A 27,890-nucleotide genomic window follows, 5' to 3' on the forward strand; every position below is an offset into this window, starting at 1 on the left:
ATTTTATTGATTTTTTTTTAGCTGTCCTTGAGTCAGCTAAAAAAAAAAAAAAAAAAAAGGTGAAGTGTGTCATTTCATTTTAAATACCCTAAAAAGTGTAAACACTGTGCATTTGGTGACACTAATGGCACAGAAATTAAACTTCACCTTTAAACTGATGTCACAAACCAATGTTTATTCACTGTCATCTATTGTAAGATAAAATTCTTTAAAGGGATAGTTCACCCAGAAATGAAAAATGCCATTAATTACTCACCCTCATGTCATTCCAAACCTGTAAGACCTTTGTTCATCTTTGAAACACAAATTACGATATTTTTGATGAAATCTGAGGGCTCTCTAACCCTCCCATAGACAGCAAGGATCCTAACACAATCAAGGTCCAGAAACGTAGTAAGGACATCGTTAAAATAATCTACGGGTTCAACCGTAATGTTACGAAGCTACAAGAATAGTTTTTGTGGGCAAAGAAAACAAAAATAACAAGATATGTTGTTCTGTGTTAGCAGCACCGTACGCGGATACATTGTTGTTTACGCTTTGATATGAACGTATCCGCGTACATGCGTTGCATACGTTGTTTACATATGTGATACTTTCCAAAATGGCACAGGGGTGACACGGACGGAGGAGATGAATTATTGAATAAAGTCATTATTTTAGTTTTTTTTGTGCACAAAAAGTATTCTCGTAGCTTGTAAAATTACAGTTGAACCACTGATGTCACATGGGTTACGTTTCTGGACCTTGATTGTGGTAGGATCCTTGCTGTCTATGGGAGGGTCAGAGAGCTCTCGGAATTCATCGTGTTCCGAAGATGATCGAAGGTCTTACAGGTTAGGAACGACATGAGGGTGAGTAATTAATGACAGAATTTTGGGGTGAACGATCCCTTTAACATAAACTGGGGCATATATGTAGAAGATGCAAGGAAATGCTAAAATATCGCTCCCTTTGGGTCAGTAGTTTTTTTTATACGCGGCTAATAACTGTAGCAAGAGGAGCTCAGGCTCTGAAAGTGCAATTTAGAGAAGAGATTAAACCTATGAACAATAAACTTAGGCCACCTTTTCCATTATGGCTCTAACTGGATAGGAATGAAGAGCTGATGTACTCACACCACGATAAAGACTGAAATGTGCTCCACCCGGGCATGTGGGAAAAAGCTGGAAGCAGATTTTGGCAGCAGAACAGGGTTTAGGCACCACACCACACCAATCAACAGCACAGATTAAACTAAAAAGATCATGGGTTATTGTGATGAAAACAAACGCTTCATGTGCAGTAGAAACCGCGTTTCCTTCTGCCAAGAGAAAGGCAGCTTTCAGGGACCAGTAATGGACCGATAAAAGCAGCAGGTGCAGTGCATCATGGGTAACAGTCTCGCTGCTCATGGCGATACACAATGTCTTTTATATACAAATTAAAAATTCCGCCCATGGCCTGTATCCTCAGCATGACTGTGTCCATGTCGCACAAGAGGCAAAAAAACCTTTTGCCTTTTTCCTTGCAGCTCCTTATTCTCAGTCTCTTTTATCGGCCTCAGTACTCCCACTCATCTGTCTTCATATCCAGGTAACTAAGGATATTCTGGGCGTGTTTAACAGCTTGCTTACGGGCAGTTTTGGTCCCCTGGTCACCCTGAGGGTCCACAGCATCAAGAGCCAGAAGTTGTTTGGTCAGTAGTTCTTCCAATACCATGTAGCTCTTGTCAGCCCTCTTGCCGTCAAAGCCCAAAACCTGAGCCTGCAGGTCGCACAGGCTGGCTAAGACATGCCACACGGCCGCATGAGACGGAGCCTCGTCTGGTCCAGGGTTACGCCGTCCGAGGGCTTCCCAGAGGTCTAGGAAGGTGATGAGCGCCTGAACTTCCAACACAGCCCTGCGGCGCGCCTCCCGGATGCATGGATTTCGCCCCGTTTCCACCTGATCCAGGTGCGTGAGGAGACCTTGCAGCTCCGTCCCCTGTCCTGCAGCACCGTGCCGGAGCAGCTCCTCCCGCAGCACTGAGACGCGGCCCCTGATCACCTCAATTTCACGGATCGAGTCATTCTGAGCTAAATCATACCTGGAGAAACAGTGAATTAACTTCATTAATATAAGTTAAGTAACTAATAATCCATTAAAATAGGCCCAACTCTTGATTACATACAAGTTATATTTAGAATATAAATAATTTATATGCAGTATATCCTAATTTGTATACATGTAAAAAAAAAAAAAAGTCTTAAATTCATAACAATAAATAATGTTTTCTTGATATTTGAAATGTTTCTTAATCACTGATGCTCAAGAAACATTTTCGTTATTAATGTTGAAAAAACCTTGCAGCTTAATTTACCATTCAAAAGTTTGTGTATCATTCCACAAAAATATTAACACTTAATACTTAAAAGTAATAAATTTATTCAGCAAGGATGCATTAAAATTGTTGAAAAAAAATATATAATATTTTATAAATATAATATTTTATAAAAAGCTAAATTGTTACAAAATATTTTTAAAAATGCTAGTAACTTTGTTTATCAAAGAATCCTGATAAAAAAAAAAAAAAAAAAAAGTATCACAGCTTCCACAAAGATATCAAGCAACAACAAAAAACGATTTCAACATTGATAATAATAAAGGTTTCTTAAAGCTGCAGTCCGTAACTTTTTTTGTGTTCAAAATTGACAAAATTAATATAATAAGAGTACACCATGAATCCATTTTCCAAACAGTGTTTTTGGCGGTACACCTATAATAAGCATTTATATTCGGACTATTTTAGACTGGTTCGGGCCGCTGTGGAGTAGCAGAGTTACATTTTTAATATATATAAGTAGTAGTAGCAGAGTAACTGTGTGATTCGTCATAGACATGAATAGAGAGAAGTAGCTCCGGCTACAATGTTCTTCTGCAAGAAGCACACAGTTCTATTTATTAACCGCTAGAGCACCAAAAGTTACGGACTGCAGCTGTAAGCAGTAAATCAGCATATTAGAAGGATTTCTGAAGGATCATGAAGACTGGAGTTATGATGCTAAAATATACTAAATTAGAAAACTTAAACTGCAACAATATTTCACAATATTACAATTTTTATATTATTTTAAATCAAATAAATACAGCCTTAGTGAGCATAAGAAACTTCTTTTCCCAAACATTTAAAAATAAAATTATTCCAAAAATTTACAAAAAAAATCTAATTTACACACGTGGTCAGAATTGTTGGTACCCTTGGTAAATATGATCAAAGGCGACTGTGGAAATAAATCTGCATTGTTAATCCTTTTGATCTATTATTTTAAAAAATTCACAAAAATCTAACCTTTCATTGTAGAATAAGAATTTAAAATGAGGGGAAATATCATTATGAAATAAATGTTTGTCTCTAATACACATTGGACACAATTAACGGCACCCTTTTATTCAATACTTTTTGAAACCTCCATTTGCCAAAATAGTATAGGAGTTTTCTCCTATAATGCCTGATGAGGTTAGAGAACACCTGACAAGAGATCAGAGACCATTCCTTCATCCAGAATCACTCCAGATCCTTCAGATTCACAGCTCCATGACGGTGCTTCTTCTCTTCAGTTCACCTCACTCATTTTCTACAGGGTTCAGGTCAGAGGACTGGAATGGCCAGCAGAAGCTTGGTTTTGTGCTCAGTGACCCATTTTTGTGTTGTTTTTAAGGTTTGGTTTTGGATTATTGTCCGGTTTGAAGATCCAAACATGACCCATTATAAGATTTCTAACAGAATCAGTAACTTATTGATTTTTTATCTGTTAGTATTTTGATAGAATCCATGATGCCATGTGTCTAAACAAGATGTCCAGGACCTCCAGCAGAAATATAGGCCCACAACATCAAAAATACAGCAGTATATTTCATTGTACACACGGGGTAGTTTTTACCTCTGAGTTCACCAAACCCAAAGCCAGTCTCATTTGAAATTCCAGTCGTGTCTGATAACCGAATATGCTGGAGATTGTTTTTTGTCTTAATTACTGAATTAAAAATATTAATATAAATTCTTAATTATTGCCCTGATGGTGGAAATGGGAATTTTCACTGCTCTAGCTCTTTTCTTAAAGCCACTTTCTAATTTGTGAAGCTCAATTATCTTTTGCTGCACATCAGAAATATATTCTTTGGGTTTTCTCATTGTGATGGATGATTAATTTGGAAATTGGCCTTTGTTTTCCCTCCTATTTATATTTCTGTTAAACAGGAAGCCATGGCTGGATAATTTCATAAATCACCCTGGAGTGCTCAAAATTGTGAATATGAATGGGAATATATTTCAGATATATTTTACCCATAAGAATTTCTAGGGGTACCAGTAATTGTGTCCAACATGTATTTGAGAAAAAAACATTGATTTCATAATGATTGTTGTGAATTCTTTACCTTCATTTGTCTCTTATACTTTTATATTAGGTAAGAGCCTGTATTATGTAAATATGCAAGATGCAACTTTTATTATGATACGTGTTCGGAGTAAGTGTTGCGCTATTGGTTACGCATACAGAGCTAACAGAATGTGACGCAGTTTTCCACCTGTGCAGCACCGTCAAGTGCAGGGCAAAGTTATTGACAAAGTAAGTTTATTCCATGACTTTATGAGCATAATACTGGATGTTTATACTGCTGAATCTGTTCGCGTTGTCAAGTCTTGGTGATATTGTTGGTCTTCGCGATCTTTATGATAATTAGTTCACCATGTGAAATACACGTGAAAATGCGCTAGCATCGCGGCTTATCTTGATGTTATTAGTATCTGGTTTACACATGTTGCTGATTTCGTGTGATATATTCTATACTTGTAATGCTTTCATATTGTGATGAGGACATTGTATAATGTACCTTAAGTTGTTCATATGCATCTTTATATTCTAGTACCCAGTAATTATTCGTCCACTAACTACAAGTTGCTAATATTGCTTACTGCGGGGAAGTGCGCTGTTTCCTGTAACAGTGTTTATGTGTGACATTTATATTTGTTTAACATTTAGTTATTTATTTCTGATTTATTGTTTATTGCAGAAACTACCTTCAATGCATCCGAGTGTATATGGTGTAACCCTGCATCTAAATAAATGGTGGAAAGAAATTTGATGACTCCGACTCCCTGATCAGAGTACTGAAGTGGTTAACACCCTTAAAACCCGGCATCAGTGGGGCAGTCCCCAACAAATGGTCCTTCGAGCCGGATGCTTAACTGCTTCAGAATGTCATCAGGTGACAAACCAACATCTCCTCTTCAAGCTAGACCATCACGGCAATGCCAAGCCCCTAGGCACCTTGAGGATTACATCCTTGACTTCCCTCACCGACCTGCCTTTTCCTCCAGTCCTGTTCAGAGGGAGTCAGAGGAGCAGAGAGGAGCAGCAGCCGCAGTGTATACAAGTCAAGCAGATGCAGACTCCAGCCAAGGCAGGCATCGAGCCACGCCCAGTCCAAGTCAAGCAGACTTATTGAGTATGGACTCATTAACGAAATTAATGGAATCCATGAACGAGAAGGAGAAAGAGGAGACAGCTGAAATGGACAATCTTCTCAGGAAATTAGATCAGCTTAAGAAACGAAAGCACCGCCGAGACAAGATGATGGAACACATCAAATCATTCTTGAGGGAGGAACAGGAAAACGAGGATAATGAACAGGTACAGGCTGTTGCATCATCGCTACAATCTTCGCCTGCACCTTCTAGCTATGTAAGCCCCCCGGCCCTACTCTCACGAGGCACAGTGCTACATGTTGAGAAATAGGCTGCAGTAGGAGCATTGGTGCAACATAAGGACAGGTCACATATAATAGATACTGTTCTTGAACCAGAGGTGAAAAGTCTCAACCGTGGATTTGCTCCAGTCCAACCAAGTTATCCACAAACTACAGGTTTACAGTATTCCCCTATTTCCTCTGGCATGGCATCTCCTGTCTCGCGTCACCCACAATTACCGCAACTGTATGAGCCTGTTCCTTCTCATTTGTCCAGAGTTCCACCCAGTCAAGAACGAGCTGTAACTTACGAAGCTGAACGAACATTCCAGCCCCTTGAGACACAGCAGCTAATTTCGCCGGCACCTGTTTATCCGCATTCCATGGCACCTGGTTTAGTCCCTTCAGTGAGTACTGCAGCAGCCGCACCACAGCTCATGCCAGCCCAGATTGCAGTTCCACCAGGTGGTAGTATACCTCAACAGACATTTCATAGTCCCCCAAAACCTAAAATTCCTGACTTCACGAGTGACAGCGAAAGGGAATTTGCTAATATGAAGCTGGCATTGGACAATTTGCTTGAGCCTTACCCAGAGTTAACTGAGAAGTACAAATACCATGTACTGTTGGAGCATCTTAAACTGCCTGAAGCTCAAATGATAGGGCAGTCTTGCCGGCATCACCCCTATCCGTATTCAGCAGCTATGCAAGCCCTTCAGCTACAGTACGGTCAGCCACATCAACTGGCTCAAAGTGAAATAGCAGCCATCCTTACATCACCAGATGTAAAGCCCAATGATAGCCACAGCTTTCAAAGCTTTGCCTTACGAGTTCATCTCCTGGTCAGTATGCTGCTGTCATTAGAGGGACCCAGAGGGATGGAGCTGAACTGCTGTTCACACGTGGACCGACTACTTAGCAAGCTGCCAAAGTATCTTCGAGATGGCTTCATTGAATTCCTTCATCAGCAGGGGAAGCTCAATTCTATAAGTCTTAACCCCTATAATCTGCAGGACTTTGCCGGATGGCTACAAGTTAAAGCACAGCAGCAGAGACTGTCGATTCGATTAGTACAGCGCTACCAGCATGAGAAACTTCCAGGGGTTGGGAAAGAGAAACCTTCAACTAAAACAAAGGGGTCAAGTGTAGTTCTTTATCATGGTGCCTCCTCCGCTGAGACTGTGCCCTCTACCCGTCCCAAAGAGCCCAAACAAAAGAAACCACTCAAGGTACACTGTCTCTTTTGTAATAGTAAAGAGCACTACATCACACGTTGTGACAACATCAAAGAGCAGACGGTTGCAGACCTACAAAAGTGGATTTCTGATGGAAAGCGATGCTGGCGATGTGCGCGACTACATGAACCAGAGATGTGTAACCTCAAAAAGCCATGCAGTGACTGTGGGGGAATCCATTTACAAGTGCTTCATCGCATAGCTCGTGATGATCCAACAAACACAGCAGGTACGTCAGAGAGTCGTATTTACCTCACACCTGCTAGTGCGACCTGCAGAGTGCTGCTCAAAGTGGTTCCAGTGGTGCTACACAGCAAGTCCAAGTCAGTGGAGACTTACGCTGTATTAGACGACGGAGCACAGCGAACCATGATCCTACCAGTAGTCGTACAAATGCTTCAGTTGAGGGGTGAACCTGAAACACTGGCTCTACGCACAGTACGATCTGACATCACTCACCTTTCTGGGTCCAAGATCAACTTGGAAATCTCTCCAAAAGGTGAACCAAAAAGCCGCTTTCCGATACTTGGGGCCTTCACAGCTTCAGGTCTGGACTTAATAGAGCAATCGTATCCAGTGCAGAGACTTCAGAGACGGTATGCCCACCTCAGAGGGCTACCCTTACAGTCCTTCCACAATGTACGTCCACTGGTACTGATAGGATCAGACAATGTCCATCTTATCACAGCAGATAAGCCAGTCCGTCAAGGAATCAAAGGTGGCCCAGCTGCAGTGCACACAGCCCTTGGGTGGGCCCTACAAGGGGCTGAGGAGACCTCGACAAGCCATAGCTCAGTGCATCAGTGTCTTTTTGTGACAACCACCTGTCCTAATGACTTGCTCTACCGTAATGTTGAGAAGTTATGGCAACTCGACATCCTGCCTTATCGAAATGAGAAACTGGTGGTTCGATCCAGGGAAGATCAAGAAGCAGTTAAACTTCTCGAATGCAGAACACAGAGAATTCAGGTAGACAATGTTCAGCGTTATGCCACCCCCCTTCTGCACAAACCTGGTGTTACAAAACTAATAAGCACAACCCAGTCTGTCATGCCTAGTCTGAGGAGTATCGAGAGGAAACTTCAGAAAAACCCAGACAAAGCTGCTGTCTACTCTGGTGAGATTACTAAGCTTGTTAAGGCAGGCTATGTTACCAAGCTTCAAACCGAAGAAGTCACCAAGTCAGAGGAGGCCTGGTATATTCCCCACCACCTGGTGTGTCACAACGATAAACCAAGATTGGTCTTTAATTGTTCATTCAAGTATCAAGGCCTATCTCTGAATGATCAGCTGTTGCCAGGGCCCGCACTTGGCCCCTCATTGTTGGGCGTTCTTTTGAGATTCCGTCAACACCATGTGGCTGTAAGTGCAGATATCCGAGGAATGTTCCATCAGGTCCGCTTGCTGCCTGAGGACAGACCGCTTCTTCGCTTTATCTGGCGAGATCTGCAGTCTGAGAACTGTCCAGATGTCTATGAATGGCAAGTCTTGCCGTTTGGTACAACCAGCAGCCCATGTTGTGCCATTTTTGCTGTGCAACAGCATGCTCGCAATAACCAAGAGAGTTACCCAGGAGCTCTACAGGTAGTGCAGCAGAGTTTTTACGTGGACAACTATCTAGCTAGCTTTCCAACCACATCTGAGGCCAAGCTAACGGTCGATCAACTGCGCAGTCTGCTAGCAACGGGTGGTTTTGACCTCAGACAATGGGCTAGCAACCAGCCATCAGTGATCTCACATCTGCCCACAGAAGCAAGGTCTTCAGTTGCAGAACAATGGCTTGAACAAAACAGGACTGATCCAATGGAACCGACTTTGGGTCTCAGGTGGAACTGTGCTGCTGATACACTGGGATACCAATATCGTCCCATTGAACATGCTGCATTAACAATGAGAACAGCTTATCAAGTGTTAGCAACGCAGTATGACCCATTGGGGTTCATTGTGCCTTTCACCACACGAGCAAAAGTGCTCATTCAACAACTGTGGTCCAAAAGAAGAGATTGGGATGACCCGAATCTGCCACAAGATCTTCACACTGCCTGGGACACATGGGAACGTGAGTTAAAGTATCTCAGCACCATAACAATTCCCCGCTGCTACTCTTCAGTGCCCAATGATGTAGAACGGAAGTACGACCTCCATGTGTTTTGTGACGCATCAGAAAGGGCATATGGGGCTGTGGCTTATTTGGTAGAGTACACACAAGATGTTGTTCATACCGCTTTTGTCATGGCCAGATCCCGAGTGGCTCCCAAGAGGCAACAGTCCATTCCTCGCTTGGAGCTCTGTGCAGCATTAGCAGGAGCACAGCTAGCGAAGCTTCTGAAAGATGAGATGACTCTCACAATTCAGCAGACAATTCTGTGGACAGATTCTACGACAGTGTTGGAGTGGCTTCAGTCCGACTCCTGTAGATTCAAAGTCTTTGTTGGAACACGAATCTCAGAAATTCAGGAGTTGACAGAGTACACTGCTTGGCGTTATGTGGACACACAGAAAAACCCAGCGGATGACATCACTAGAGGAAAACCACTCTCAAGTTTTACTGTTCCTGGGCGCTGGAGTCATGGACCCTCATTTCTAAAACTGAGTTCTGAGCACTGGCCAAAGAGACCTGAACCGGCAAGGTCAGAAGAGTTACCTGAACTGAAATGTGTCACTATCTGCTGCCTAACCTCTGTGGAATCAGATCATACCCTTCCTGAGGTCACTCAGTTCAGCACCTGGAAAGAGTTAGTGGAAGCAACTCGGCAGGTATGTCAACAAGTGACAGATGATTCAGCAAACACCCAGCTCATTGATCCTCGTGAAGCCGAGTTGATCCTACTGAGGAAGTGTCAGGCTCAGAGCTTCCCTGAGGAGACAATAGCCCTCAAAACACACAAACCCATACCAAACCACAGTCGACTAATATGTCTTGCTCCAGAGTGGGATCCAGTAACTAATATAATCAGAGTGGGAGGACGATTACGGAGGCTGGAAAGCCCAAATGTTGAACAGATTCACCCCATAGTGCTAGATTCGCGGCATCCAGCAACAAAGCTTCTCATTAAAGACTTTGATGAACGCTTATTGCACCCAGGCACAGAAAGAGTGTATGCGGAATTACGGAGACAATACTGGATCTTGAGGGGGCGGCAAGCTGTTAAACAACATCAGCTTCTCTGTTCATCATGTCAGCGGTGGAGAGCTAAGCCTAAGATACCACAGATGGCAGACTTGCCTCCAGAGAGGCTCAGACTTCTCTGCCCACCGTTTTATTCCACAGGAGTGGACTGCTTCGGCCCTTATCATGTTAAAAGAGGCAGGAGGGTTGAGAAACGTTGGGGTGTCATTTTCAAGTGCCTCACCACAAGAGCTGTTCACATAGAGCTTCTCAACTCCTTGGATGTGGATGCCTTCCTGCTTGCTCTTCGTAGATTCATAGCCAGACGTGGCAGACCAAAAGAGATCAGGTCAGACTGTGGCACTAACTTTCGTGGGGCTGATCGAGAACTGCGTGAAGCCTTTGCCGCTATGGAATCCCAATTAAAGGAGCAGCTAGCTGATTACCAGATCCTCTTCAAGTTCAATCCACCTAATGCTCCTCATTTTGGTGGCGTTTGGGAGCGAGAGGTCCGCTCCATCAAGGCTGCTCTACAGGTCGCAGTTGGAAGTCAGTCCGTCTCAGAAGATGTCCTGTCTACAGTATTAGTAGAGGTAGAGGGCATTTTGAATTCAAAACCCCTTGGATACGTCTCCGCAGATGTTGCAGATCTAGACCCCATTACACCAAACCTTCTCCTTATGGGGCGGCGGGATGCATCACTTCCGCAGGTGGTGTATGCTTCAGGAGAAATGGGGCGGCGCAGATGGCGCCATTGCCAAAATCTTGTGGACCAGTTCTGGACTCAATTTACAAGGAATTACTTGCCCACACTACAGACACGTCAGAAATGGCACAAGCCATCAGACTCGCTGACAGTAGGATCAGTGGTTTTGATAATTGATCCACAACTCCCCAGGGCTCAGTGGCCCATTGGCAAAGTTACCAAGACTGTGGTCAGCAGTGATGGATGTGTGAGAACAGCGGATGTCAGTGTTCAAGGCAAAGTGTATACTAGGCCAGTAGCCCGCCTCATTCCATTGCCAGCCTTTGAGAATGAAACCAAAGACTCTTAAAGAATTCCCTTAACTTGCACATTCGATGCTCAAATGTGGGGGTGGCTGTTGTGAATTCTTTACCTTCATTTGTCTCTTATACTTTTATATTAGGTAAGAGCCTGTATTATGTAAATATGCAAGATGCAACTTTTATTATGATACGTGTTCGGAGTAAGTGTTGCGCTATTGGTTACGCATACAGAGCTAACAGAATGTGACGCAGTTTTCCACCTGTGCAGCACCGTCAAGTGCAGGGCAAAGTTATTGACAAAGTAAGTTTATTCCATGACTTTATGAGCATAATACTGGATGTTTATACTGCTGAATCTGTTCGCGTTGTCAAGTCTTGGTGATATTGTTGGTCTTCGCGATCTTTATGATAATTAGTTCACCATGTGAAATACACGTGAAAATGCGCTAGCATCGCGGCTTATCTTGATGTTATTAGTATCTTGTTTACACATGTTGCTGATTTCGTGTGATATATTCTATACTTGTAATGCTTTCATATTGTGATGAGGACATTGTATAATGTACCTTAAGTTGTTCATATGCATCTTTATATTCTAGTACCCAGTAATTATTCGTCCACTAACTACAAGTTGCTAATATTGCTTACTGCGGGGAAGTGCGCTGTTTCCTGTAACAGTGTTTATGTGTGACATTTATATTTGTTTAACATTTAGTTATTTATTTCTGATTTATTGTTTATTGCAGAAACTACCTTCAATGCATCCGAGTGTATATGGTGTAACCCTGCATCTAAATAAATGGTGGAAAGAAATTTGATGACTCCGACTCCCTGATCAGAGTACTGAAGTGGTTAACACCCTTAAAACCCGGCATCAGTGGGGCAGTCCCCAACAATGATATTTCCTACACTCTTAAAAATTATGGTGCTTGAAAGGTTCTTCACAGCGATGCCATAGAAGATCCATTTTTGGTTCCACAAAGAACCGTTCAGTGAAAGGTTCTTTAAAGAACCATCTCTTTCTTACCTTTTTATAATCTGAAGAACCTTCTTTTGCCAAAAAGAACCTTTTGTGAAACTAAATTCTTTAGATGTTAAAGGTTCTTTATGGAACCATTTAGACAAAAAAGGTTCTTCTATGGCATCGTGACGCACCTTTATTTTTTAAGAGTGTTTTTTAAGAGGGTCACATTTATTTTCACAGCCTTCTTTAATCGTATTTACCAAGGGTACCAACAATTCTGACCACGCGTGTATATTTTAAAATTTCATCCTTAAATAAGACTAATTAAATATGTGACATAAGTAAACATTATACAGAATTTCAGTGGTGCTGTATATTGTAGTTTGTCTGTTGATGTGTGTATTTAGTGTTACCTGCGTGTGTCCTCTCCTTCTCCCTCCAGGTCAAGATGTTTTAGCAGACCATTAATCTCCTCCACCACTTGTTTTCTGTAGTTCCTCACCGCAGCATTACTAGACACATCCAGGGCATCCAGTTCAACCAACAGCTCTGTAAGGATCCTCGCCAGGTGGGCACAGCTATCACGCCCACTCAGACCCATCAGCAGAGCCACTTCCTGGCACCGGGCACCACTCACCTACACAAGATGAGTTCATTTCAGGTTCTTTATTTTACTGTCAACATTAAGTTGTTTCATGGCTAAAATCTGAATGTTTTTTTCAAAAATGATTAAAAATATTAAATAAACTACCATTCAAATGTGCGGCTCAGAAAGTTTTGTAAATGTTTTTTTTTTTTAAAGAAGTCTCCTATGCTCATCAAGGCTGCATTTATTTGATCATAAATACAGTAAAAGCAGTAAAATTGCAAAATATTACTACAATTTAAAATAACTATTCTCTATTTGAATAGATTTTAAAGTGTAATTTATTTCTGTAATGCAAAGCTGAATTTTCAGCATCATGTCTTCAGTGTCACATGATCCTTCAGATCTACTCTCCCCAAACTTTTGAATGGTAGTGTAAGCAAAACACTATTAACATTTAAATGGCTATTTTCTACTCTCTCTCTCTGACCTTTAAAATTTTGTAACTGCTGTATCTTCACATGTAAAAATAAATGTGATAAGTGATTTTCTGGTTAAGATGCAGGATTGTGATTTCTCGTGATATTTTTTCACCTGCGCCATGACTTGATTAATACGTTGCACAGCCTCATGTGTGTCATCGGACAACGGCAGCGCCAACGTATGAGTGCGGATACGACCCTCCAGTATTTCCTGTACGGCACAGACACGTGTCAGCGCTTTGTAACGGGCCTTCCTGAGCGGGACACTTCCACCCGTCTTAACCTGGGCCAGCCGCATGGCCACGTCCTGCACAGCATCCACCAGCTCCTCACTGATTTCAAAGGCATCCTGAGCCTGGCCCTGCCGGAACGGCCCCACAACCCCTTCATTCAGAAAGTTCTGCGCCTCCTGGGTCAGCTCCTCAATGGCCAGCCGAGACGGATGCGTAGCATTGCCCTCCAGGTAGCGAAGCAGACCCTCGACCTCTCCTGCCGCACGCTTCCGAGCCTGCTGAAGCTCCGGCCGGCCCTCTGTCTCCACCTGGGTCGGGAAACAAAACATGGTTAAGAAGAATGAACTAGTGTGACTTCATAACGAACTAAAAAGTTTGATGGCCTGTCCTGACCTTATCGACCTCCAGCAGTAATCGGGTTAGCTCTCGCTCCAGTTGTTTGTACTCTCTGTCGCTCTGCAGGCCACTGTAAGAGCACACCTGTGGGCCCAGGCTGGCAAGCTCCCTTTGCACCTCATCCAGCCGTAACAGGGCTGGGTGCTGCCCAGGGTACGGGCCCTGGGGTCCCGCATAACCTGTGAAGGGTCCTGGCATCTGCTGCGACTGTTGCTGCTGACTGCCATGATCCATCGTCCTCTTCCCACCATCAAAGGGTTTCCTAAACAGGCTGAAGGAGAAGAGAGAGGTGAGAGCTGGTCAGGATATGGAAATAGTCACAATAGTCACAGTGTGATTGTTGGGATAATAAATACAGTGGATGAAAAAGAGAAGGGTAGCTGGCAGGAAAACTACTTTAAACAACATTTTGTTAATTCTTTTATTGTGCAGAGAATTTACAAGCTCATACTAATTGATAATAGCAGACTATATAGAATATTGTGAGAAAAAAAAAAAACATTTTTTACACTGCATGTGATAGGGAAAAAAGGCAACTAAGAAGACCGTCTGTGACAAAGGTCAGAACTCCTGTTATGATGTAGATTTTTCAGGTGCACTCGTCATGAATTAATCTATTACTTTTTCTACATAAAAGAAAGTGGTTAAATATCTATTTAGGAGTCTTAGATCTTTCCAACGATATATAGTTTGTCATGATTAGATTAGGATTTAATTGCAATATAGTGAAGTAAATGTAGGCGTCCCACAGAGGGGACGGGTGACAGTTAATTAAACAAACTAGCATTCAAAATTGTTTGCTTTTGTTTTTGAAAGAAAACTTTTATGCTTACCAAGGCTGTATTTATTAAATCATAATACAGTAAAATTAATAATTATAAATGTCTTTACTGTCAGTTTTTAGAATAACTTACTTTTGAATCGTAATGTACATTCAAATCTGTTACCAAATAAATAAATAAAAAGTTCACACCTGACATACTGTACTTCAACTACACTTATACAGTGGCCTCAAAAAGAATTTAGAGAAAGATATTTGGTCCCCATTGACTTCCATAGTATGGAAAAAACATATGGAAGTCAATGGAAACTGAAAGGCTGTCCACCCCACATTCTTCAAAATATCATGTTCCACAGAAAAAGTAGTTCACACAGAATGACATGCGGTTGAGTAAATGACAGAATTTTCATTTTTGGGTGAATTATCGCTAAAAGACACACTTAAAATGAATTTCATTGTATTAAATCAAAATAACAAAACATCAGGCAAACATTTGGTGACAAACAAATGTTTCTTCTTCCTAAATTACTTTACCCAGCAGGAAATTTTTAGTGGATGTCTATAATGAGAAGTAAAAAAAAAAAAAAAAAAAAAAAGATATGATCCACTTGTCAAAAATTCAAGACTGTGTATTACTGTGTGGTGGGACAAACTAGGGTTAATCCTAACCCAGGTAAACTTTTATGAAAAATACAGGAGAGAGGTTTTGTGCACAGGTTGTATGTGTTGTACAGCTGTGATGACTAAGGCTGACTAAGCCAAAGGTTTCCAACTACACCCATCATAAACAAAACACTAACCAAATAGGCTTGCCAATGCAGGAAACAGTAGCTGTATGAATGCACGACATCACAAACCTCCATTTGTTAGGTGGACAACTTTTGTGAACAGTTTCCCAAAACCAGAAGGTTCGTATAACTTGCTTAATCTGTCCATCTGAAATGCAACCGTTCACTCTTACCAAGTCTGACTTTCTGTAATGAATCCATTCATCCGATTATGACAAAACAGGCAGGATGCGACAACCCAACTTACTAGAAGGTCTTGGAAAGTGTACTCTCTACCTGCCGGTGTCATGAAATCATGTAGTCCTACTTATTTCCACAAAAAGATGGCAAAATCTGGCTACTAGCATGTTATGTAAGTGTATCAACCCAAAAGCACCTACACACCTTAACTGCAGAAGAGGTTTAGAGAAATAAAGTGTCCCTAAGAGCAGATGCCCTTCAAGAACAGTCCATTCAGAGCTGTCTTACCTCTGCCGATTCAAAGTCCTAGGCAATATTTTACTGGCAGCAGACTGCCCTCCCAGACTCCCCTAGGGAAGTGTCTGTGATGTCAGACATGTCGGACAGATCATATTCTTGGTCCTTAAAGGGACAGTGTCCATTAGCACCCAGACCATAGTGCTCATGAAATACATTTAATAACAGACATGGAGGAGATTACAGAAGGCTTTAAATATAATGTAGAGCTACTGAGCAATTACATTTAAGTTCTAGGTAGATGCTGTACCTAACAAGAAGTCCACAAATATAGTATTTTCGGTTACACTTTATTTTAAGGTGTCCTTGTTACAGTGTAATTACACATTCAACAAGTTCTGAGTAATATTAATTAACATGTACTTCCTATATGGTTAGGATTAGGGTTACTTGCATGTAATTATGCATAATAATTGTTTTTATAATAGTAAGTACATGCAACGTGAAACAAGGACACCTTAAAATAAAGTGTTACCATATTTTCTATGTGGCCTTTTTCAGAGCTGGAAGTCAAGGATACAATAAAAGCACAAGTGTGTAATTTATTATTGTATTATTTAAAAATGCAGTTCTTTTGATCAACATCAGATTAGCATTTCCTTGTTAGGAAACAACACTGCTTGTAAGACAGCAAAAGAATTGGGTTAAAGTTTTGGGTAAATTTAAATTTCAGGCTTTGAATCTGCACCAGAGCTGCTTTGCTGTAGTCATTATACTCAACACGGTCAGTGTGCTATGTTTGTATGCAATGGAGATTGTGGATGCATTATGGATGTTTGTATGCATTATGTATATCAGGATACTTAATATAAGACAAAAATAAATACAAACAAAATGGAGCAGTCTGATGCAACCCACAAGGTTTATTTAAACATTATCCAATAGTAAACTGTGGAGCACAAAATAAAGATGTAATCTCCTAAAATTGAGAAGTCTGATGTATAAACTTAAACATTGTCCAATACAAGTCTGAGCAGGACAAAATTAATAAATAAATAAAACATTTAAACTATTGGAGTAGTTTGATGCAACTCAATAGGTTTAATTTAACATTGGACAAAATAAATAGAAACATTTAAACTCCAACATGGAGAAGTCTGATGTAACTCATAAGGTTTAATGCTGGCCAATATAAGACTGAAGAGGAAAAAAGAAATAGAAACATTTAAACTACTGAAAAAAACAAAACAGTACTTCGATCACGTTATATCCACGGGCGCTGCGGATAACCTGCGGGTCGGGTAATTAAAAAAAAATGCATTCTGATTATTTACGGGTCGCGGGGTGGATAAAATAAATCATAAATGCAAATATTAACTACATTTTTATTATGAAGCGTCTGCCTGATAATAAAAATGTAGTTAATATTTGCATTTATGATTTTACCTCACAGTACTGCGAGAGCCATAAGAGAGCAGACGTATCCTTATGTTCTCGAATAGCTCTCGCGGCACTTTGATGTCATACACTGATCATTCTGCGCAGCGCCGCTACAAGTCGAACGCACCTATTGACTAGAGCGGCCGCAATCAGCTCCGGTGCCCGTGGAGCCATAACGCGCCGCAGACGCGTGCAGTGATGTGCAGATCAGCTCGAACGTCACTGAATCTGCCGTTAAAAATTAACCATCCATTCATCATATCATTATGCAAAACATACACGACAACAAATAGCGAATTTTGATCATATCAATGACTGTGGCGCCAAATCATTTATGTCCCCACGCATCATGTACATCCTCACGCGTTGACGTCATCAAATTGTGATCGGTTCGTGAGATCGGCCAAGTGTAGCGAGTACCGATCGAGTCATAAAATGTGATTATCGGCCAATACAGATCTCTGGCCGATCGATCGGAGCATCCCTAAAAGTAAAAAATCCAGTAAAATGGAAATTAATTATTCAAAAATCATACAATGTGATTTTCTGGATTTTTTTTTAAATATTCTGTCTCTCACAGTTGAGGTGTACCTACGATGAAAATTACAGATCTCTCCATTCTTTGTAAGTGAGAAAACTTGAAAAATCAGCAGTGTATCAAATACTTATTTGCCCCACTGTACATATATATACATACACAGCTGTACACACATTGCAAACGGAGGCATGAGTCAAAATTATTTTCTGTGGTAATTGAGAGTATTCCGCAGATGCTGGTGAAATATTAAACTTAATTTAATCCTGAATATTCCTTTAATGCACAATACATGTACAACTGTGCAGTGAGAATGCAGTCCTTGTATACCTCAGGATCAAAGATGTTAGACTTGTTCTTGATAGCTTTTTTCCTTTAAAAGTATGCCTTGGGTGCTTTATCCATATATATATATATATATATATATATATATAAAATAAAAAATTAAAAAAGTAGAACGTTGTCAAGAAGAAAACTCCTGGCAGTGTCAAATAAAATGATTACAGCAGCCATATACGACTAAAAACCTCCAAAAAAGGCTCCAATCCACAACAAAGCCAGTTAGATATTACTGTTGTGTTCTAAAAAAAAAATACTCCTTGAATACTTTCAAGAAACATTAAGGTTCAAGAGAACTAATAAACAGGTCACCTAGCTTGTTGAATTCCTGCTCCCACCGTTGAGCAACAGTACGACGTTAGTGTGATGCCATGCAGTGATTGTAGGAGGGGAGGGAAGGTCAGACAAGGATGAGTCAGAACATCATCTGTCCAGATGCTCCACTTAATACCCAGCTTCCTGTCTCCCCTCCTTTATTGTTCTCCACTATCCAGTAATTTAAGCAACAGAAGACCTCTTATTATAGGTTGCAACTTCTCGCAAGTAAATATGGGCACCAACACTTTGGACTATGAAATCTGGGTGGAGCCAACATGCCATCCATGCCAGAGCTTATCAGTGGGCACTGCTAAATACATCACTGCTTCTCTCTAACACCTAAAGTCACTTTTACACAACAAACAACCAATAATGTGGTGTGGATATACAGACTTGATTCCAGCACACATATTATCTTACCAATGCACCTTATTGAATTTAATACGGATGAAAACAGGGCTGCGAGGGATCGACTTACAATCTTTACAATAGTACAAACTGTATAAAGGTTTAGATCATATTTCACAACTTTCAAAACTGTTTTATGGAGCTTTTGTCAGCTGAAGGTTTTTTTCCGGAAACACATTTTTGGCAGCTCAACAGTTTGTATGTTAAGCAACAGTACAATCCATTGAACAAACTGTACTTCTATCCCGCAGCTTTGTTGTAAAATAATAATATACTAAAAAAAAAAAAAAAAACTGGATTATTCACAATTACGCCCTACTGAAACTGACTAGATTCATTACATGTAAAGGTCTAAACTAGACTAGTAGACTAACTAAATCAGTTATCTGTTCATTGAGGTTGAAAGCAATGTCTCATCATCATCACAATGACCTAATGTACTGCGTACTATTTGTACCTTCAAAGTAATATAAAGGGATTGATTCTGTATCAATTTTACACTGGTGTTTTACCCATATTTTGAATTAAACATTGTGTTTTGAAGTTAAATTAAATGTCTGTTAAATTAATGGATAATGTCCTGGCAGAACAAGACCATTATCTTTAATTATTAAATTAAAACGGAGCAGACTTCTATTTCAGTTACTGAGACTAATAGCAGGGGTCTTCAAACTTCAGCATCAATAATACAGTCCAGATTCTGGAACTATCCACAGCAGCTCTGATGCTGATGTTACCGGCGAGAGCAACCAAAACTGCCTTCTGTTCATGGAGGATGGATGTAAAACACATCTCTTCATCATCATCATCATCATCATCATCATCATATGTGCCACCATGAAGAAGAGTGTCTTACAGCTGTACCCTGATACATGAACCAGGAACGTAACATGTCCCCCCCAATATGGGTTTTGCGATGGCCGATTCTTAAATTACTACATATATCTACTGAATATATGGCTACATCCTTGACATGAACCATACAATCAATAAAGCAGAGTTAGAATATAAACACAAACCTGAACATGCAACATCAAAACGATTTACCCCGTGACCTGACAACGCTGTGCCTGGATTTACATGAATGAAACCATCGCGTAAGGACATTTTTATTGCTTCTGAACACCAGCCAACCCTATCCGACACAACCGAGCACATCTCACCACCTCCTCCTAAAATGCGCAGCATATTTCTCACCTTTTCAACGCGCCGAAAACGTTCGCGCACATGTCTAACAGACCCCGTTTCCATTAGCTGCGCTGCTGAAATGTTTTACGCTGTGCAACACTCCAGTAATTTCTGGATCGTGGTCTTGCAGTGACTCTGGAAGAGACTGGCATTTAGAGCAACATCACATCGGTATGCACTGCATTCCCGCCCCTCCCCTTCCCTCCCACTATAAGCGCTAGTGATTCATCTCAGTGACTCTTTTGAATCAGTTCGCTAAATGAGTCATTCAGTGACTCGTTATGCAGTTGCATCGTTACGCCGGTAGGTGGCGCCAGGTGACTGTCATTTTGTATGCTATTGAATCTTTCACTTTGAGTCATTGATGACTGTAAAAAGATTTTTTATTATTTTTAATTTTTTGCCTGCCAACAAATCTTTTAAGAAAACATTATAAGTGTTTTTCTCACAAATTACACCCCCCCCCCCCCCCATTTACTCAACTGCCTGACATGACATTTAATAGTAGTGCTGTCAAACGATTAATTGCATTCAAAATAAAAGTTTGTGTTTACATAATAGGGTAGGGGGGAAACGACCACCTTAAGGAGTGTGTCTTTTTTTCAGTGAAACAAAAGTTAAATGTGTTCAGAAAAGTTGTGAAGTGAAGTGACATTCAGCCAAGTATGGTGACCCATACTCGGAATTCGTGCTCTGCATTTAACCCATCCAACGTGCACACACACAGCAGTGAACACACACACACACCGTGAACACACACCCGGAGCAGTGGGCAGCCATTTATGCTGCGGCGCCCGGGGAGCAGTTGGGGGTTCGGTGCCTTGCTCAAGGGCACCTCAGTCGTGGTATTGAGGGTGGAGAGAGCGCTGGACATTCACTCGCCCCACCTACAATCCCTGCCGGCCGGGGACTCGAACCCACAACCTTTGGATTACGAGTCCAACTCTCTAACCATCATAGTTGTAGTGACAATGACATCAATTATAAACCAAGTATGAAAAATGTCCAGAGTTTATGTTATTATATTTTTAACAAATTAAATTTGTGCCAAGAGGGGACCCATGGGTGGGGTAAAATGCCCTCCAGTCTGACAAAGCAATTTGCTGTAAACATTTACAGCAAAATTAGAGTACAGGCAGTTTTAGCTTTAAAAAAAAAAAAAAAAAAAAATTATAAATCAATAATTATGAATTACAAAATTATAGTAGTCTATTTGAAAAAAAAAAAAAAAAAAAGTTAGCTGATGCTAACTGGCTAGCTAACTAGCAACCTGATGCTAACTTGAGGTCATTTTTAAATATAAAGTACAAATGTTTTAATTCATCCGACCAGTTAGAATTCATTTGATGGAAAAACAAAGGATATAATGTTCAGAACAGAATAACTACAGTAATTGTCCGATTGCCCCCAGGGGCGTTTTACCCCACACACTATGTTTGAGAAAGAAAAAAGTCATTCTGAAAATATAATACAGGCCCTACTGTTCTCATATCATATATAACTGTGATGTTCTACAAAATAAAGCTTTAAAACACTTTCTTACTGCTGAAAATGAGATCATTTACTGTGAAATCCGTTTTCTCTCCGGTACATCACCAGTGTAAGCTTCATGGTGAAAACTTCTACATCACTCTTGCCAACATAGTCCATAGTTACTATAAAAATTTATCTTGATATTATCAAGTTATTTTGGGAAAAACAGTAGGGAGGCGTTTTACCCCACTCTACCCTATATGTGCGTGTAATGTGTTATACAGTATATATACATCATCATGAAGACATAAATGATATGAATATAATATATACATATAATATATTGTATGTGTGTGTATTTGTATATACATCAAATATACACAGTACATGCACATATATTATGTAAATAAGAGATTAATCATGATTAATCGTTTGACAGCACTAGTTATTAGTTATTTTTTACACATTCATAATTCTGTTTTGAGAAGGATATCGATTCACATGCCAAGATTGTCTGGTTCATTCAGCTGCTGATCAGCCTGGTTTGTTTGTCTCTCAATCAGTGTCACTCCAAATCTCATTCAGACTAAAACACTGACTGAATTCAGAGTAGCATAATACTCATATCAGGCTAGTTATGCAGATGACATAACTGCAGCACACAGTTACAATAAAAAGAACATCATCATCCATTGGTGTGGACGATAATATAGTTATCATTCTTGGTGTGAACGGGCCTTAAATGCGCACTTCAGCTATGTTGCACTCTGGCTTCTGATTAGCTGTGAATGTTTGTTTTTATCATTCATCAGCTAGAAAAAAAATATTGTTCCTCCGTCATCGCCGTTATAGCTGTGCCACGGATCCCGTATTCTCATAGAATTAGAAATATTAATATAATTTTATAGTCAAGTTATATTTATCATTCCTGACACCAAAAACGATAATTAGCTTCTATATTGTAAATATTTTAGCTTTAAATTTAAATTTTCACTTTAAATTCTGATTGGCTGTCAGTGTTTTTTTAAGTGTTGATTCATCATCAGCTGAAAAAAAAAAAAAAAAAGAAGTTCTACATGTGATTCCAACAAAATCTTTCCTAGAATCAGTGCATCAAAACTTCAATATCTTCCTTGACTGTAAGAGTATAAAGGTTGAATATGAAAATAGGAATATAAAAATACAAAACAGATTTAAAAAAAAGATATGCATATGAAGAGTTCATTGAAGTGTCATTTGAAATAAGCATTTTCATCAGGCTCCTATGTGTAGGTTCAGTCATTTCACTTTGATTGCAATGACCAGGTTGTTTTCATTGCTATTAAAATGAAATAACTGAACATAAACATAGGAGCCTGGGAAAATTTCAAACTTTAGAAGAAAATTTCAGACGGTACTTGGAGGCTTTTGCATCTGAATTCTTCATATATAAGACATATAAAGACATTTCCATTCTGCCAAATCCAACCAATTACATAGTCCTTCGCAGTCCTCACTACTTGCTCGTGCTAAAGTCAACATCTAAACAGAGGTGTGCAGTCAAAAGGGAGAGACTTCAGTAAAAATATCAATGGATGGTGTATAGTCGAAAATGATTCACTTAAAAGACTCGTTCAAAAGACTCGTTCAAAAACAGCGATTCGTTCAGAAACTGAGGAGACCATTCCTCACACCAGGAGGGATCCCTCATACTGTAAGATCTTCAACATGAACACATTTGCCTGATCAGTAAATAAACTATCTCTCCGTAACAGGAGGCATGTCATATCGAGACAGCAAGGAATCTACTGACTCAGCTCATCATTTTTGATAAACACATTTAGGCGATGAAGTCAAAAGTGAACTCCCTTCCACAACACAAAGTGGTTTCATCTTTTATGCACAACAACGTCAACGAATCTGCTGTAAACGTAATAGCTGAAACACAAAAACAACACAAATGACTGATAATCCGCGTTTAGCTTGCTGCTATTAGGTCCTTTTAAAGCACACAAAGACATTGATCAGCTCTCATTAACAGCTCACAGCAGTGCAAGATGAGGCGGTGTATAAATTAAACACATTATCATATAAATACATGTCTTATTAAACTTGATGTTTAACAGGCTGTCCATCTTACCTGCATAACCAGCGGGCAGCCATCTGTGTTTACAGATTAAACACAACGCACTTTTCATTTACAGCCACCGGGCATACATGTCTAATGACAGAAACCAGCTGGCCAAGCGAAACGAACGAGTTACGAAGAGTTTGAATTCATGTGCTGCTGACTAATTATTTTCAGGTGTTTTAAATTAGAATATAACACAATTATATAAAATTTCTCTATCATTCAAAAAACTGGGGTCAGTAAGATTTTTAAATGTTTTTTGAAAAAAGCCTCTTATGCTCACCAAAGCTTTGCCAAGACTGCATATATTTACCCCAAATACAGTAAAACAGCAATATTATTGCAATTTGACAAAGATTTAATTTATTCCTGTGATGATGTATTTTCAGCATCATTACTCCAGTTTCACATGATCCTTCAGAAATCTTTCAAATATGCTGATTTGCTGTGATATTCAAGATTTTTATTTGTCACATACACAATTATACAGGGTATAACCAGCAGTGAAATATATATATATATATATATATATATATATATATATATATATATTGATACATTTCAGGATTCTTAAATAGAATTTAAATTCAAATATTCAAAATCTTTATTTAAAATGGAATTTTCATGTAACAATGTAAAAATATTTACTGAAAGCATTTGTTTCTTTTCAAACACACACACATATATATACATGATACATATAGTAGTCAAACAAAGTTCTACAATGCAGATTATATTGTCATATAAACATAAACTTTTACGTGAAAACTTGTTAGTTTTATAGTTTCGTAACTCGTGGAATGTTTTGGTCGTCCAGTTTGACTAAATCAGAGTTACAGGAAGTAGAACGCGCCAGAGTTACAAAAATCAGTATTTTTGTTGGAAATATAATTCACATAAAACACAATGCACTCTTTACAGAATGCGATATGTTGCTGGATTTTTTTTTCTCAGAAAACAATTATATATATCCTCTCTTGTAGGAAGTACAGCTGCATGAGTGAGGGGAGAGGACTTTTATTTTACAAATATCCACCATGTTAAAAATGTGCTGAAGATTAAATGCTGTCACTGAGGCCAGTGGAGAAATTGTACTTATTAATTGTGATCAAGGTCAATGACTTTTGAACGATGAATGTAAAAACAGGTAGTAATTTAATATTTAGGTCTCCGTGTTACACACACGCTTCTCTGTTATTAAGGAGTTCCTGTCGAGGTCATCAACAAAGCGCAAGCCAACCTCCAAAACATGCCAAACGAGCAGAGGTTTGTCGTCATCTTTTCAAGTTAACAGCAATGTAACTGTTCTTCTACACATCTGATACTCATATGCACTATGGCACGCAAAAAAAATGCGCCAATTGAATTCTTCTTACTGCCTTATTAATTGCAGTTGCACATATTTCTCTACCTTTTAGGTTTCTTAATGATTATTGATGTTTTTAATATATATAATTTTAATTTGAAGAAAATTGCTACTGTAGATCCAGTTTCCTGAGGTTGCCTAATTTTAACCAGATTATTAGTTGTTGTTTTGTTTTGTTTTTTGAGAGAAATTTCTTCTTCTACCTTGTTTTAATCTTTTTATTATAGAGGACTGGATTCAGTCCAGCAGCAACATCACAGTATGACTGGATCGGTCCACCAGACAGACTGTCAAACCTGAGGCCGATCATATATCACATCCCAGAGAATGAGACACCACTGGAAAGGAAGTTGAGGCATCTGAGACAGGAGACTGAAGACTGGAACCACGAGTTCTGGACCAACCAGAACTTCACATTTAGCAAGGTGTGAACCACAGTCGTGTGGTGCGAGCTTAATGCAGTTTGATGCAGGAAACACATTTAACATGCTGAGTAATTACTGTAACTATTGAAATCCTCCATGAAGTTCTTCCTTTACCATTATATCACCACTAGGGTGCAGTTTTGTGTTGTAAATGTTTATTCCTGTAAATGCTTGCAGAATATTTTTAATATGCAGTAGAGACTTTGAATGGATTTTTTTCCTCTTAGCAACCGCATAACAATGTTGGCGATTTTGTTTGCACAGACAAGCACCATTCACCTCATCAAGTTCATATTGACCCATTTATTTATTTTATTAACAGGAAAAGGAAGAATATGTGAGATCACAACTGTCAGCAAAAGGGTTGTCAGAGAGAGATGATGATGGTGAGCTGTTTAAATATGAACACTACCTACAGTATATTTATCACATGTAACCAAATGTACGTGTGTAAGAATCGATGATCATTGAAGAACTCCTATTGATCGACCTGATAATTAAATCTTAAATTTGTTTGGGACATGCCTTCTGTATAATGTGCCATATATTATGGTTCCAGGAAGGAAAAGGACTTTAAGCAGCGAGGAAATGGCAGTATTTTACAAACACTTTTTAGACAAAAACATTACAAGACATGCCAGTTATAACAGGTGAGATAAATACTCAAATGCTTATTATAATATAAATAAACCTGTTGTATATAATCTTCTACATGCTTTCTGCCCTCTGATTGATAATTCATGCTTATTTAACAAATAAAAGGCTGTTTATCTCTCGATCATCACTGTATTACATTGCATTATATGTTTTGCCCCACAATAAAACTACAGAACTTTGATCAGTCATCTTACTAAACATTATTTTGAGATAGAGAGTGATGACTGATATTTATATTCATGTTATGTAAATAGTCTGCTATACTGTTATAAAGATCTCACTGATTTGCACTACAAGCTATCAGAATTGCATCTTACTATTTAGCCATATATATATCAGCAACTGCAGCAAATTTAATATTTTAGTTTGGGCCACTGAATAAAACTAAGGTGTTTTTCTCCTCCTTGAGCTCCATATTCATCTATATCATATTAAATGAGCCATAAAAGCTTAATGTATCAAATATGATACTCAACAAAAAACACTTGCAAACTTTTGTGTAAAGGCTGAATGTACTCTTCCATTAAAAAAAAGACTTTTTTTTAAATATGTCAGGCTTTATAGGGTTAATAGCATGTTATTTATTTCTTCCATATCGTCTTGTTAATCAGGAAATGGTATAGACGGAACTTCACCATTACACTTCTGATGGCGAAAGTAGCTCTACACAACACATGGAGGACACTGACCGGACAGACGAGGGGAACTGGACGAGAGAAAGGCAAAACTACATGAAATGCAAATAAAGACTGTAAATCAATCAATGCTGATTTGGTATTGTCTCAATGTGAAAGTGAAAGCACTTAAGTTTAGAGCAAAGATTGCAGCCAAATCTGGAACTGTTGTGAAATACTGAAGATGCTTGTCTGCCTCTTTGTAAATATGAGTGTAATGCAGCTCAGCAGGCTAGATTTTGCATTCTCAATTTTCCACAGGGAGAAGCTGTCAATTTTTATAATCTCAGTCTGATAACCCTTCAAAACCTGATAGTTACTGCAGCTACATACGCACGATTCTATAGAAGCCTTTAGAAAGCTACAGACACGTCTTAAAGCGATAGATCACCCAAAACTGAAGTTTTATTAACATTTACTCACCCTCATGCGATTACAAAACTCTGCCTTTTTTGCATGGCTTTCTTCTGTGGAACATATTTTGAGAAATACAGATTTGCGATGACATGAGGGTGATTTAAATATGACTTTTGGTTTTTCAATTTTCATTTTTTAGTTAAGCACGTAATCTTAATCTAAGTATTTATTTTTTTTATTGACCATTACACCTAAAAAACATTTATTTTATAGCTAAAACAGTGGTAGGGGTAAAAGTTTGTCTCTGTGAATCAAACATGATTTTGAAAAAAAACAGGATACTAAAATAAATTATTTAATTTAGAGCTAAATTATTTGCTAATTTATCAATGTAATGTATATTATTTTTTTATGAATCAGTCAGATAATATAGAACACGCACCATACAATCCATGAATTTCCATATCGAGGTACATACAAATGGAGTTTAAGATAGGCTGATAATTCACAAAATTATGAATAAAAGCAAAAATAGGTTTTCTTAATTTCTCAGGATAAAAGTGTCTGGAGTATGGAAATGTAAAACTTGCTTGGCGACACACAAAGCTTGTTGCATTGGCTTTTTTGACACTTTTTGTTGGCAGAGAGGAAATATAAATTACGGGCCCATTTTTTCTCAGAATAGTTTGATGCTCAATACTACCATCACAAACAAAATGGAAATTTGGCAAATGCTTTGTTTATGAAATTTATTCAATAAAACTACAAGGTTCAAAGTAAAATTACTCTGGCAAATGCTATTAATGAAATGTACTAAATAAAAAAAGTTAAATGAACAGAAAGAATTAATGCAGCTAATGTAAATAGTTAAGAGTAGAGTAGAATATTCTCA

General features: G+C 39.1%; 2 protein-coding genes across 3 annotated transcripts; one reads left to right on the top strand and one right to left on the bottom strand.

The window, feature by feature from the left end:
* Positions 1–974: 974 nt before the first annotated feature.
* LOC306883915 (BAG family molecular chaperone regulator 5-like) lies at positions 975–23,624 on the bottom strand. Of its 2 annotated transcripts, none has more exons than XM_079439441.1 (5): positions 23,529–23,624; positions 13,720–13,993; positions 13,206–13,634; positions 12,439–12,662; positions 975–2,068 (listed from the first exon to the last, which is right to left on the bottom strand). In XM_079439441.1, the coding sequence occupies exons 1-5, from the start codon at positions 23,549–23,551 to the stop codon at positions 1,543–1,545; spliced, it is 1,476 nt and encodes a 491-aa protein (XP_079295567.1). In that variant the 5' UTR covers positions 23,552–23,624; the 3' UTR covers positions 975–1,542. The 2 variants fall into 2 exon arrangements, with proteins under 2 accessions (XP_079295567.1, XP_079295566.1); XM_079439440.1 differs by lacking the exon at positions 23,529–23,624 and adding an exon at positions 19,946–20,116.
* Positions 23,625–24,388: 764 nt separating this feature from the next.
* Positions 24,389–27,771, top strand: coa8 (cytochrome c oxidase assembly factor 8). Its single transcript, XM_079440716.1, has 5 exons — positions 24,389–24,785; positions 25,113–25,310; positions 25,633–25,696; positions 25,870–25,960; positions 26,579–27,771. Exons 1-5 carry the CDS (start codon positions 24,651–24,653, stop codon positions 26,700–26,702), a joined length of 612 nt encoding a protein of 203 aa, XP_079296842.1. The 5' UTR covers positions 24,389–24,650; the 3' UTR covers positions 26,703–27,771.
* Positions 27,772–27,890: the final 119 nt, after the last annotated feature.

This window comes from Barbus barbus (assembly GCF_936440315.1).
Source record: "Barbus barbus genome assembly, chromosome: 18".
Taxonomy (NCBI): domain Eukaryota; kingdom Metazoa; phylum Chordata; class Actinopteri; order Cypriniformes; family Cyprinidae; genus Barbus; species Barbus barbus.

What these genes read in the sequence shown, in the direction of transcription:
- LOC306883915 (XM_079439440.1), bottom strand. Translation starts at nt 19,977, where the DNA reads ATGTGCGCGAACGTTTTCGGCGCGTTGAAAAG. An exon ending in TACTGCTGGAGGTCGATAAG is followed by an intron (nt 13,635 to 13,719) that starts GTCAGGACAGGC and finishes TTCCCGACCCAG; the next exon opens with GTGGAGACAGAGGGCCGGCC. An exon ending in GAAGGAGAGGACACACGCAG is followed by an intron (nt 2,069 to 12,438) that starts GTAACACTAAAT and finishes CTGTTTCTCCAG; the next exon opens with GTATGATTTAGCTCAGAATG.
- coa8 (XM_079440716.1), top strand. Translation starts at nt 24,651, where the DNA reads ATGAATGTAAAAACAGGTAGTAATTTAATATTTAGGTCTCCGTGTTAC. An exon ending in AACATGCCAAACGAGCAGAG is followed by an intron (nt 24,786 to 25,112) that starts GTTTGTCGTCAT and finishes TTTTTATTATAG; the next exon opens with AGGACTGGATTCAGTCCAGC. An exon ending in GTCAGAGAGAGATGATGATG is followed by an intron (nt 25,697 to 25,869) that starts GTGAGCTGTTTA and finishes TTATGGTTCCAG; the next exon opens with GAAGGAAAAGGACTTTAAGC.